At 39.8% G+C, this 13,202-nt stretch overlaps 1 protein-coding gene across 1 annotated transcript in view; it reads left to right on the top strand.

The window, feature by feature from the left end:
• FKBP7 (FKBP prolyl isomerase 7) overlaps positions 1-13,202 on the top strand; it is a 162,597-nt gene that overhangs the window by 64,671 nt on the left and 84,724 nt on the right. Inside the window, exon 2 of the mRNA XM_044075273.1 lies at positions 6,562-6,713. Coding sequence (XP_043931208.1) covers positions 6,562-6,713 — 152 coding nt within the window. The remainder of the gene's footprint in view (positions 1-6,561; positions 6,714-13,202) is intronic.

The raw sequence follows: 13,202 nt of genomic DNA, 5'->3' as shown, positions 1-13,202 counted from the left end.
GAGATCTCAACTCTATAGCTGTGCCAGTGGGGAGTCTTACTGGGGATCTGGAGAAAGAGGGAGAAACCAGCCATGGACTAAATGTGGTCTCTGTGTGCTCTTAAGGGAAATTGTACTTGATGCAGAGAGCTGCATCTGGAAATTTAACAATTGGCTAAGCTTCTGGTGTCATTCTAAGGGAATCCAGTATCTGTCTGCCTGGGATGACATGATCGACAGACCACGCTGCTTTGCCAGAGATGGCCTGCACCTGTCGCCCTTGGGATTCCGGATACTGGCAAAGGCTCTTGCCACCCCTATAGTGCCTTTTTTAGGCAAGGTTCAAATGACAAATTCACCACCATAACAGGTACAAGCAAGCAAAATCTGAGGGTAATGCTACTCAATGCTAGAAGTCTAAACATCTGTGCAGTGACAGAGACCTGGTTCAAAGCACCAGAGAGCACCCCTGCATTACCAGGCTATAATTCATACCACACCTTTCGGCCACCAAACCTGGACCGAAACACTAAAGGTGGAGGCGTGTCCATATTCATTAAGGATATCCACACCTCCAAGCTAGTTGCTCAGCATAATGCATCCGATATTATCCAAGTTCAACTAACTCTGGGCAAAACCGCAATCCAGATTGTAGCTTCCTACAGACCCCCACCATGCCCCAGGATTCCAACTCCTCTTTTCTTGATACACTGGAAAATATTAAGGTACAACCCAACACTCTAATAATGGGTGATTTCAACTATCCTACCATTAACTGGGAAAACTACTCATGTACCAACTCTTTTGCTCGTTTTCTGGAAATCATCAATTCCAACGCTTTGGATCAACTTATCCACACCCCCACCAGGGGCCGCAATATCCTAGACCTGGTCATCACCAACATGGGTGACCGGTGTTCCACACCAGAGGTCAGCTCCTTGTTGGTCAGATCCGACCACAAGCTAATCACCCTAGACATCCACATCCTGCTCCCACCCCCCATTAGGAAAACAACCGTAAAATAATTTCTCTAAAGCCAACTTCACGCTTTTTAAGACAGAAGTGGCAAACTTCACAACACCCTTGCAGATGGACAGTAGAGGTACGACTGCTGAATCCTACACAAATGCACTTTATAAACACTTACACGAGTGCATGGAGTGTGCTATCCCTAACAGAACCAAGATGCTATCCTCTGAAAAAAGGAAGCCACTCTGGTGGTCTTCTGCCATAAACAAACTCTACAACAGAAGAAAGAAACTGTTGCAAAAAAGAGTAAAATCTTATGATTGGAGGAACTCCCTGGACAGCCTCAGTAAGAAGCTGAGATCCCTCATAAAATCCTCCAAAGCTAGTTTATGAAAACAAAATTGCCACTGATTGTAAAGACAACCACAAAGCATTCTATAGCTATGTTAAAAAATCTCAGTGGCAACACTCAGATCTGCTCTGAGTTACAGCACAATGACACTAAATATACAGAACCAGCTGATATTGCCAACATCCTGGCAGATAGAGTCAGTGCTAACTTTACCCCCCTCTCACCCACTAAAGGGCCCATCTTTATACCGGAAGAATGCAAAGTTCCTGTAATCACGGCTGCACAGGTAAAAACTTCACTCTTCAAAGCCAAGAAAACAGAATCCATGGGACCTGACAACATCCCAGGCAGCCTTCTACATGAACTACAAAATGAACTGGCACCCCACCTAAGTACCATGTTCAATCATAGCCTCACCTCAGGCTTTGTGCCCAGTGAATAGTGCACCGCGACAGTTATCCCACTCCACAAAGGGGGGGGGGGCCACAACAGACCCCGGGAACTACCGCCCCATTAGCCTGACGAGCCTCATCTGCAAGGCCATGGAACGTATCATCATGGAACTCATAAACAAAGACATTGGAGATCTCCAAACTCTGGACCCCACAAAGTTTGGGTTTGTAAAACACAGATCATGTCTCCTAAACCTGATAGACTTCTTTGAAGTAGTCACTAAAGCCATAGATGAGGGTAAGGTGGTTCACACAGCCTATCTAGATCTCGCCAAGGTGTTCAACACCATCCCCCACTCTGGAATTATAGATAAACTCACTAAACTAGGTATAAATCCCTATGTCACAAGATGGGTTGCCAACTGGCTTACTGACAGAACCCACACCGTGAAAGTAGCAGACTCCAAATCAGACTTCAGACCAGTGACAAGTGGTGTACCACAGGGTTCAGTCCTGGGTCCTCTCCTGTTTGGTATCTACTTCTCTGAAGTACAGGCTAACACAGAAGGTCTTTGGCTAACTAAATTCACAGATGACTGCAAACTAGGAGCCATAATTGAAACTCCTAATGATGTGGACATCCTACAAAAGGGCCTCTCTGAGACAGATGCCTGGTGTCAAAGCATGGTCTCAAGCTCAATGCCAAAAAGTGCATTGTCATCCCCTTTGGTAAAAGCTCTGTACCCATGAACTACCACATAGGTGGTAGTCTACTTAACACTGAAAGTGTGATGAGAGACCTTGGGACACAGGTGGACAGTCGTCTCTCCTTTGATAATCACATCGACACAGTGGTCAGGAAATCTTTCTATGTGACACACCTCATCACAAAAGGTTTCTCATCCAGAAAAAAAGAGGTAATTGGTCCCCTCTACTCATCACTCATTAGACCCATTATAGAGTACAATGCCCCTTTTGGTATGTACCTCACAAGACATCTACAACAACTGGAAAGGCCGCAAAAATACCTCACAAAGAGGATTACTGGCCTCAAACAGATGCCTTACACAGACCGTCTCAAAAAACTCCAGTTTTACTCAGTCACATATTGCCTACTCAGAGGCGATCTCTGCCTAACATACAAAGCTATGTCAAACCCAGAGCTGTTGGACATGCTCCACTTAAAGAAATCCCAATCCTTCCGAGCTACACGCTCTAGGGACCTAAACCTTGTCACCACAATAAACAGAACATGCTGGAGGGATAGATTCCTGTTCCAGAGACTTCCCATACTCTGGAACAGACTACCTTTCTATATCAAACAGAGCTCCTCATTAGCACTCTTCAAGAAAAATCTTGATGATTGGATGGGTAATAGGAAATTCACCCCAGGGATCACTTCTGTGGTTCTGCTTGACAGGGGCACAGGAAAATAATTTTCTTGGGTGGCGAAAGCCAGGGTACCTTTTTGGCTAGGCTTGTATAGGCCCTAGGGCCAATAGCCTAGTACCTACCTATGAACCTATGAATACTATGTGTGCAACTTGTCATCCTCCCAATGTATGTCCCCCAGTTGTGCTAGTGGTGAGGATTGTGGCTCCTTGATTACTCTTGCCAGTGGTGGGGTGTCACAGCCTATGTAGTAAGTGATAGTTTGGTAAAGATGTTTCGTGTTTTAAAAAGTAAAAAAAAATGATGTAGCTAAACTAAAAGCTTTTACAAATGTTGTTATTTTGTTGTACTGTGCCATGAACACTGACAGACCCTTCCCCATACTCTTCGTGTCATAAAACTACCAATGCAATCCAAGAACCGTTAATCAACACTTCATTGAAATGGTTGTGCTACTCACTAGTGCATGCAGCAGTTAGACGATGTGTTTTTCCCAAATGCTGGAGAAATGTGCTTGCTGTTTGTGCTCAAATGTATTTTACAGGCAAAGTGCAAAAAAGTAAACCTATATATTCATGAATTTATGTTAATTTGTGTTGAGATTTTTTTTTTAATTGAGACATAAATGACTTCATACATTACATTGTCTCACTTCGGTTGCATTGCTACCCCTTGATTTGTTATATTGCAACATACTAACACTTTATTAAAAACATAATCCTTGAGCATGGCAAATCAGTAGTTCTGAAAGACTAACATCACTTTTTTATGAAATTGTTGTAGAAAATGCTGCTTACAAGTGGATCACTGTGCACTGTCCAAATTTTCACAGAATGTCCAGATTTGTGCCTTATATTTTTGATCCGTTCATCTTGAAATTTGTGGTTTTCTGACAAATCACTAAGGACTGAAGTCACTACATAATGACATACATTTGAGTTTCAGACTTTATATCCTTCAAGAAAATGCATGGCAATGCAAAACCTGTTATTCCTGCAACTTTCTAAGTATATACGAGCAGTATTTAAAATCTGTCCCTATTTTTGGACCTTTGCCCCTGAATTATTTTTGTCTTTCTCCAGATTTCTTGTGCTAAGAACTTGAGAGGTATTATTACAGGTAGGATGTAAAGATCAAACTGAAGTTTATTTATCAAAGTAGAAGAAAGCAGGGATGTTAGATTGGAACCTTGTGTGATGCCAGATTAGACAAGACCATCTGCTGAAGTGGATGAGCCAATTTTAACTTTAAATAAAATCACCTTATGAAAGTCTTTCAACCAGGTAGATGCTTGTGCTGACTCCTCAATTGTGAAAGAGATATGGCATGGTCAGCAAGATCAAATACATGAGCATGTTCCTTAAAGAGAGCACCAGTGAGTTTTCTTTGCCCAAGTTTAGTAAGATTTCATCAGTGAGGGTCCAGGAAATAGTCACTGTGCTTCACTCAGACTAACATCAATTCTGCTTCTTAGATATGAGGTAGTATTGTAAGTACGTTGTTATTTGGGTATATATGGGGTCTATATCACTTCAGTGAAGTGACAGTTCAGCAAATGACATTTCATCGGAAATGCCATTCATCGAAATCTGCTCTTGTGGGGGGCTGTGCCCCCCACACCCCCCGCTAATTATATATACCAACTCCAAGATCGCACTACAGTGAGAAAAGGGCAAATTTCCCAATCTTCACCATACTGCAATCTCAGTATGAACAGTTCGAGAAATGGCATGTTCGATGTAAGTGAATCGAAAATGCCGTTCACGGAACCGAGTATTCGCTGAAGTGATATAGACCCTATATATGATGTCTTAACATTTTCCTAAAAGCTGGTTAAAAAAAAAAAGTTAGACATAAGGTTTAATTTAATGCATAGGTTGCACATGTGATATGATATAGGAACCATGAAATCAGATTATAAGTGCCAGGAGAGGCATCTGTATGAATGTCTTTTAGGTGGTTTTCTTCATCTTTGAAGGTAATGTGTTTGAAGTAGAAGGGAGGGAGGGAGATAAAGTAAGGAGGGGGTAGGCTGAGAATACGTAGATGTGGAGGTTTGGGGAAGTTTAGGGGAGGTTATTGAAATTTAGAGGAACTCAAAAAGAAGGGGATATCCCTTGTTGCACCTGAAAATAGTTTTGGGATGATACTGATTTTTGGTTTTGTGACTGGTCATAAGCTGAACCTCATATCAGAAATGTTTGTGAAAGTTATGTAAGGACAGTTGTTTGAAGGTAAAGGATTTGGCTTTGGGCCTCTGATTGGCTGGATACTGCAAGTTGCTGAGGGGAGTTTTGTATCAGGCTTCTCACAGTTTTAAGAGTTTAAGTTTTGTTTGTTTGTTTATGAGTACGTTGGTGTATATTTAAAGAGTCTAGCATCCACTGGAAAGAATTTGTTTTGAAGAGTCTATAGTATGCAAGGAAGGTTTTCTGCAGTGATGTTTTGGTCCTGAGAGAAAGGAATGGGAGATCAGTCTAGAGATAAAAGGTATGATTTTAGTTTGGTGATGTTCTGTTGAAAATTTGATCTGCAGGAGTCTAGTCATGGGGCATTGGGGCATATTTGAAAGTGGCATTGTGAATGTTGAGAGTAATGGGGTAGTGGCATCTGAAGGTAGGTGGGAGTACTTTGAGATTTTTGAGGACTGCTTGGTAATTACAAGGGCAGATAGAGAATGTTAGGATGAGAAGGTTCTTCAAGGAGTTGCATGAGGTCTAAATCTGCATGAAATTGTATGATGGTGTTATTAGGACCAAAAAAAGTTAAGACAGAGGTCACATGTAATGTGTGTTTTTATGATTGCTGATTTTGGAAGTAATGTGAAGAGTGAGAAAAAAAAAACAGTACTACTGTATTTTTTTTTTTTTAAACGTGTTTATTGGTTTTAACATACAATCAATAAAACATAGTAATTTATACAAGCAGTTAACAAACAGAAAATTTACATAGACATCCACAGGTTAATACATCATCTAACATAACTATAATACATTATAATGGTTCCAAGTCTTTTTTTAACAAACTTTGTAACGTATCCCACATATTATAACTGGTTGTTTTCCTAGAAGTTCTTGATTTAATAGTCATTAGTTCCATTTGACATACCTCTATCAAAACATATTTTAAACATACTGTATTCTTTTGTATATCTGTATGTTAAGATAGCTGAATGTATCAATTTTCTTCAGATTATATAATCGATCTGCAGAGACAGTAAAAAGCAAGAAATGATATAATATTCCAGTCTAAGACTTGCTTTACTCTCTGAGGCCTGGAGATCTAAAAGTACAAACTAGTGCTCTCTTTCTCATTAATATTTCTTTTCTCTAATTATATCTGCCTGATGTAATTGGTGCAGTAAAATTATTCATAAATTTATGTGTTTGATCCTTGTTAAGTGACATTTCAAACTGTATTCAGATTAAAAGTATGTTATGTGCATTTTAATAAGCATTACTTACTTTTTATTTTCAGTCGTTCAGAAGCTGAGGGACACCCAAAGTGGTTTATACTTGGTGCTGGACAAGTGATAAAAGGGATTGATACAGGTATGCTGGGCATGTGTCCTGGAGAAAAAAGAAAACTTACAATTCCTCCATCACTGGGATTTGGGACAACTGGAAAAGGTATTTTGCTTTTATCTTAACTTTTCTGTTTCAGTGACATTATATACGTAGTAGATGTGCATTTATTACATTTATAAAATTTGCTTTTGTCAGATTTAAAATATTTCTTTTTGACATTCATTTATTTATTTTTCTATACCGGCCATCTAGCATATTTCAGTTTTACCAACTCTGTCACCCCAAATACTTCAGAGGTTCTGTCACCCCAAATACTTCAGAGGTTTTGAATACTTCTCTTTTACGTCAACATTTTGCCTCCAGGATCATGAAGTTAGATCAACACAGCTTTCTCCAGCAGCAAAAACTCTGAAAGTATTTCTCAGAGTAAATTTCTTTTTGTAGAACGGCAAGCCCTCTTGCACCATGAACTTAAGTGCACCCACTCCAAAGTCACACAGCAGTGGAGAAAAAAAAATCCACTATCAGTGAAAGTGCTTTTGATGAAAGATTTTCACCGAAACAGCAGTTGCCTAAACTGTACTGACTTATTGGCATGCTTCCTTTCCTCCACTTAAAATATCTCCAGGATGTGTAAGGGATAGATTCCAGTTAAGAACGAACAAGACTTAAAAGCAGAGGGCTGACAAGACATCGGTCTCATTGTTTAGGTTGGTATTTCTTCATTTGCTGCATGTTGAGGGTCTGGATGCATCATACTAGAAACAGCAGTAGTAGCAGCAGTAGTAGTAGAAGTAGTAATAGTAATAACAGTAATAGCAGTAGTAGCAGTAATAATAATAGCAGTAATAGTAGTAGTAGGAGTAGTAGCAGTAGTATAGTACCAGTAGTATTAATAGCATTTGTAGCAGCAGTATTAGTAGAAATAGTATCAGTAATGTTACTAATAGCAGTAGCAATAGTAGTAGTGCTAATAGAAGTAATAGGAGTAGCAGACGTAGCAGTAATAATAACATTAATAGCAGCAGTAGTAGTAGTAGTGGTAGTAGTACGTGACCTGAGATGGCAACAACTGGGTCTATATTACTATGTCAACAGGGCTGTTCTTCGAACGCCTGTACGTTGACAGATGTACACCAAAATATCTAAATGTCGAATGGCCACAAAAGTGATTTTTTTTCCCAGGGGAAAAAATCACTGGGCCGTTGTCAGGAATTTGCCATTTCCTCCACTGTAGTACGATCTCGGAGATGGTATATTTAAGTAGGGGAGTGTGGGGGGGCACAGCCCCTCGCTTCATTGTGTCTGTTGCTTTGTTTTGTTTTTTGTTGGCCCAGTGATTTTTTTCCCCTGGGAAAAAAAATTGCTTTTGTGGCCGTTCGACATTTAGGTATTTCGGTATACATGTCTCAGCATAAGGGCGTTCGATGAACAGCCCTGTCGACATGGTTATATAGACCCCATAGCCATCTATGTATTTTGACAGCTCAGTTTTCAGAAATTCCATTTTACTCCCTTCATACTATCTTGTGCTTTAGCATGCCTTTGTCATTATGTTGCAGCTATTACTTTTTTTAATTTAAGAAATCATTACTGTTTTACTAAGACACCTGCTGTTTGATAAAAATATATGTTAGATAGCAACATCACCTCTACAGCTTCCAAGTTGTTATTCGTTTATTTCTGGATACATCCCTACCTGCAGGATCACTACAGGTTTCTGTCTGGCAGCCCCCTGTCTTTTTAATGAGTCCCAACCGTACTCTGTTTGACATTTTGTTAAAATCGAACTACATCATTATCACTGAATTTCCTTTGCTTACCTCACCAGTGACAGATTTATAGAACTGGCTCTGCTTTGACTAGCATTCTAATGGACAGATGCAGGTTTTTGTTTCTGCTTATTTCTCGTGCCTCATACATTCATAGTGTGGCTAACTGGATTGGGATGTGATAGTGTAAATGTTCCTTCTCTGTGTGGTTGGCTGATAAAAGCTTCATTTCACAGTCATTTACTGCATCAACCAGTGGCGGATTCTGCACATGTGTTTTTTGTGTGTCTGTACGCACACGCATATAAGCATAATTTAATAAGCATAAACTTAGAATTTCAGGATTTCCTGAAATTCTGAACACAGATCTTTATGTCTGAAAATTATTGGATTACTACATTTATCACTTCCATGTCTCTGGTCCAAATTATTCATCTCAAAGAATTGGTCAGTATGCTGTGAAGTAACATGCTGGGTGACAAAGCACAAGTCAGTGGCCAGTGCTCATTTCCAACAAATTCCTGTTGCAGAATTATCTGTAATTGGATTGTGCATGTTTGATCTAGTAGATAAGAGATGTAGCCTCTATAAGGTACATCACATAATTTTGTACCCTCAGTCCTCAAGAGCTAATTCTAGATATACAAAAACCTAACTTTAGGTAGCTCTTCCTATGATTCAGTGGGTCTACTTCAGTAGACCGAACTTTTACTTACCCAACACTCACTTGCCCTAGACAAAAGCACTGATAGCTATAGAAGACCGACATCTGGAACACTGACTCCGCACGCAAGGTAAGTAACCGCTTGGCCATCCCGAACAAAAACAATTAACGAAACTAAACTATACCCACCGATGTGGGGGGCTTCACGCCACATACCCCCTATGTGGGGTCTTTGCCCCCCTAACTAAATATACTAACTCTGAGATCCCACTACTGTGAGGGTAAGGGGCAAAGTTCACCAGGATGGCCACGCGGTTACTTATCTCGCGTGCAAAGTCAGTGTTCTGGATGTCAGTCTTCTGAAATTGTCGGTGCTTTTGTCTGGGAAACTTTAGTGTCGGGTAAGTAAAAGTGCGGTATACTGAAGTAGAGCGATTCAGCACATTTTCTTGATTTGAATTATTCAATTAGTGCCCTTTTTGGAGAAGGGCAGAGAATTGTATTCAATGTTTTTTTCTGCTACTTGGGGAAAAAAACTGTGGAGGCCTATATTTGATGTAACCAGCCTCATAAAGACAAATAAGTTTTATGTATTGACCTTTCAGCTGGCTGCTTGGCACAGAGGGATAAAGACTTGAATACAGACCAGATTACTTGGGATCCAGCTAGTGACCTTGGTGCTGAAGGAACCAGTTGATGAGAATGAGAGTAAGCAGCCTATACCAACTCATCCATCTGGGGGGGGGGGGGAGTGCAGGACACACTTTGATAGTGACTTCTAGCAAATTTTAGGAAGGCTTTACCACATTGTACTGGGTCAGCGGCAGGCATTAGATCTGCAAGCAGTACTAGATGTAGCTAGGGTAAAATGTGTGTGTGTGTGTGTGTGTGTGTGTGTGTGTGTGTGTGTGTGTGTGTGTGTGTGTGTGTGTGTAAGCAGTCATGCAAATGGTGCAACACTGTGATTCATGCTTAGGTTAGCATCATGCTTTACATCAACTACAGAGGATTAGGGCGATGGATCAAAAACTTCCTGTGATAGCCTGTGTAAACACCCAGGAATACAGAAGCTGACGGTCATCAGAAACAGACGTGAAAATGAGTAAAAAAATAATGATTCTGCTTCCTCTTTTTTTTATGTAGAATACTTGCTTGGTAACCATGGAAATAAAAGACACCTCTCTCCATGTTCAAATTCAAGATGTTCAAGTGTTTAGCATAACATAATTTGGTTCTAAAAAATAAAACATACATTTGACATAATGCAAGTATGCACAAATAAGGACAGGTGAGATAATGATCTTACAGTACAATGAAGTAAGGTATCATTAATAAAGAGTAGTAAATATGAGGTAAACGTTACAAAGCTAGGTCAGAGAGATGGGCATATAGATACCTTTTGAAACTGCCCAACAAGGCTACTCACTAAGCCACTGAAGTAGTAGGTTCTAAAGGTATGGAGCTTGACAAGCAGAGGATTAAGTCTCCAAAGACTTGAGACACCTCCCTCAAAGTATTAGCAGCCCAAGAAATTTCATGACATACCTGCTTGGGCAGAGGTTGAGGAGGTACCCACAATTTGCTGTTATGGCCATGATATAGTCAAATAGGTTGGAAAATTCCATAAGAAGTATGAGACATTTGCAGGAGTGATCGATGAAATCTTACATAGATTATCTCCCTCCAGTTCAGGTCCAGCAGAAGGTGCAAAATACCAAAGAGCTTGGGGGAGGGGGGATAGCACCACTGTTGCCAGAAAAAAAAAATCAAACTTGTCATCAAATAAAATTTCTATTATAAGTGCCATCTGCCAGGTCTGCAGCAGGTCTGAGATAACCCCTGACGTATTACAGAAAAACAGGTGTTACAGAATGACAAATAGCAAAAAAGTCTTGTTCCAGATCTGCAGAGGCAGAGATCACTATTAAATGAAGTTCAGATGTGACATACCACAGTACTTTTTAAATATTGTTAAACTGCTGAATTATCATTGGGATTTGTAACTGTGTTTTGCTGCTTTGTTATTTTGCATCTAAACTTCTTCTTCATTATGGTATAACACCCATTAATGGACAGTAAGAAAACAGGGACCTAACAGAGATTATCATCAGTAACCACTAATAAATCCTGAAGCATAGCACAATTATTGGTGACATAATGCTTTGCACCATATTAGTGACTGGAAATCATGACCACCAGCCACAGTACCACCCAGGAGTCCCCTGTCCAGATCAAAAATGCCAACTGCCTGTTCATTTTTTCAAAGATGTAAACCCAAATTAATGAATGAATTAATAGATGTATTGTTGAATTAATGATTGACTGTTGGCTTTGAAAGTGCAATAGAACCAAAGAGACTGAGTGCCACGGATGATTATAATCCTTAAAGCTACATTAAAATTATCCCAATAATGTGAAAGGTGCATGCTGAGGAAATCTAATGTAACTGAATAATCTAAGTACAACAGAACCAAATGTCTGAAATGTGCAAATCAGTAGTTCATTGTATGCCCAGCATGATGTAAAACTAAACTGGTGACAGTAAGCTAGTGTAGATCCAAAGTGGTAATTAACAGGTAGCAGTCATAGGAAACAGTGCTTATACTAAATAAGTTGCAAGACCCACAGACATTATTTTAATTTTTAAATATTGACGTGACTGTCAAACCACTTCCATGCTCTATGGCCATTTTTCTGTGCCTAGGGTGTTTGCCCAATGCCTACCTCCAATGTTTATACACTTGAGGCTTCAGGAGTAGATATTAAGTATATCTGAGCAGTCTTCTAATTCAAGCTTAAAATTAGGAGATTTTATAGTGGATTTAGTTTGGTCTTTTGAAAACCAACTTTTTGATTCCAAATCTGTAATCTGAGCTGTTCAAAAGGACACTTCCTTGGACTCTCAAAGTTTCATGTTTAAAGTTATTGTGTGGGGCACCCTACACCTTCTGTGCAGATGGCAACTCCTTTTTAAATTATAGTCACCTGAAGGGTTGCAGCATCTTGGAACAGGGGTACAGTAACTTTGGTGAAGCAGTAGCTCACACAGTCAGCCACAATTTTTTAGATGTCACAAGATTAGCAACTCCACTTTGCATATGATGTTAAACAGATCTCTCTAGTCTTTTTCATAGTCTGCAGATTTCTCCGAATTCTTAGAAACTCAACTTATTCCGTTGTTAGCCACAGATATTCCTGTGAGCCATTTCCAAAACAGAAGCCCATATCTTTTCCATTTGTCAGGTAAGATGCAGATGATGCAATGCTTCCCATATTTTAAGAAAAAGAACGTAAGAGCAAGGGCCCTCCTAAAAGACCATGGGTGCGTGCCCTCATATGCTAGACTTCGTGTGAAAATAATGCAGTGGTATGTGTAGGCTGCACAGTTCCTACAATGCACTCTTCCATAATTGCAGTAAAGTCACAACTAGTTTGCCAACAGTAAAGTATTATTTTCTCTGCCTCTAATATGAACTCAGACTTGGACTCCAGATGCCTTGGACTGTATTTTTGGAGCTCAGCTAGTAGTTCCTTTCTCAGACGAAGCACTATCACAGTCTCAGAGATGATAGCCATCCACCTAACTCTAGTCGATTTTTGGTCAGACATAAAACCAGGGAGAGATCAGACTGAATTCAATACAACAGGAACATGGTGTATCAGAAAATAGGGTCAAACCTATTTTTTATGCAGACTTGCTATGATGATTTAGGTTCTAAAGAGAAAGAATACTCTTACAGACAATCTGAGCAGACAGACCTCAGTATTTATCAAGTGGCAGCTGGGTAAAAACACTTCCCTAATGTTGGTAGCGATATTGCATCAGTCAAAGGAGAACCTTTTTGCCCTTTGACTAGACTCATTGAATTGCTCTCTTCAGTTTCACTTTTCCTCATTTATAAGCAGCTGTGGTCAGTGCCTCAGTCAGATGGAGACAGGATGAACTGTATTCCTTCCCTCAACACCTCCTTTCTCCCTTTCCACTTTATAAAAAAAAAAAAAAAAAAAAAAACTGTGCTAGAATCTACTATTGTTAGAATCTCCATGTGTTCTGACTGAGTGTGCTTCTTAAACAATCTGGAAATATAGAGCTGATAAGTATATTTTTGGCACTTTTTAACTATTCAAAGTTTTGCACTGTCTTAATTTTTGCTT

The sequence above is a fragment of the Protopterus annectens genome, chromosome 6.part0, assembly GCF_019279795.1.
Source record: "Protopterus annectens isolate FY-2018-M chromosome 6.part0, PAN1.0, whole genome shotgun sequence".
Taxonomy (NCBI): Eukaryota; Metazoa; Chordata; order Ceratodontiformes; family Protopteridae; genus Protopterus; species Protopterus annectens.
This window is presented reverse-complemented; position numbering and strand designations above follow the sequence as displayed.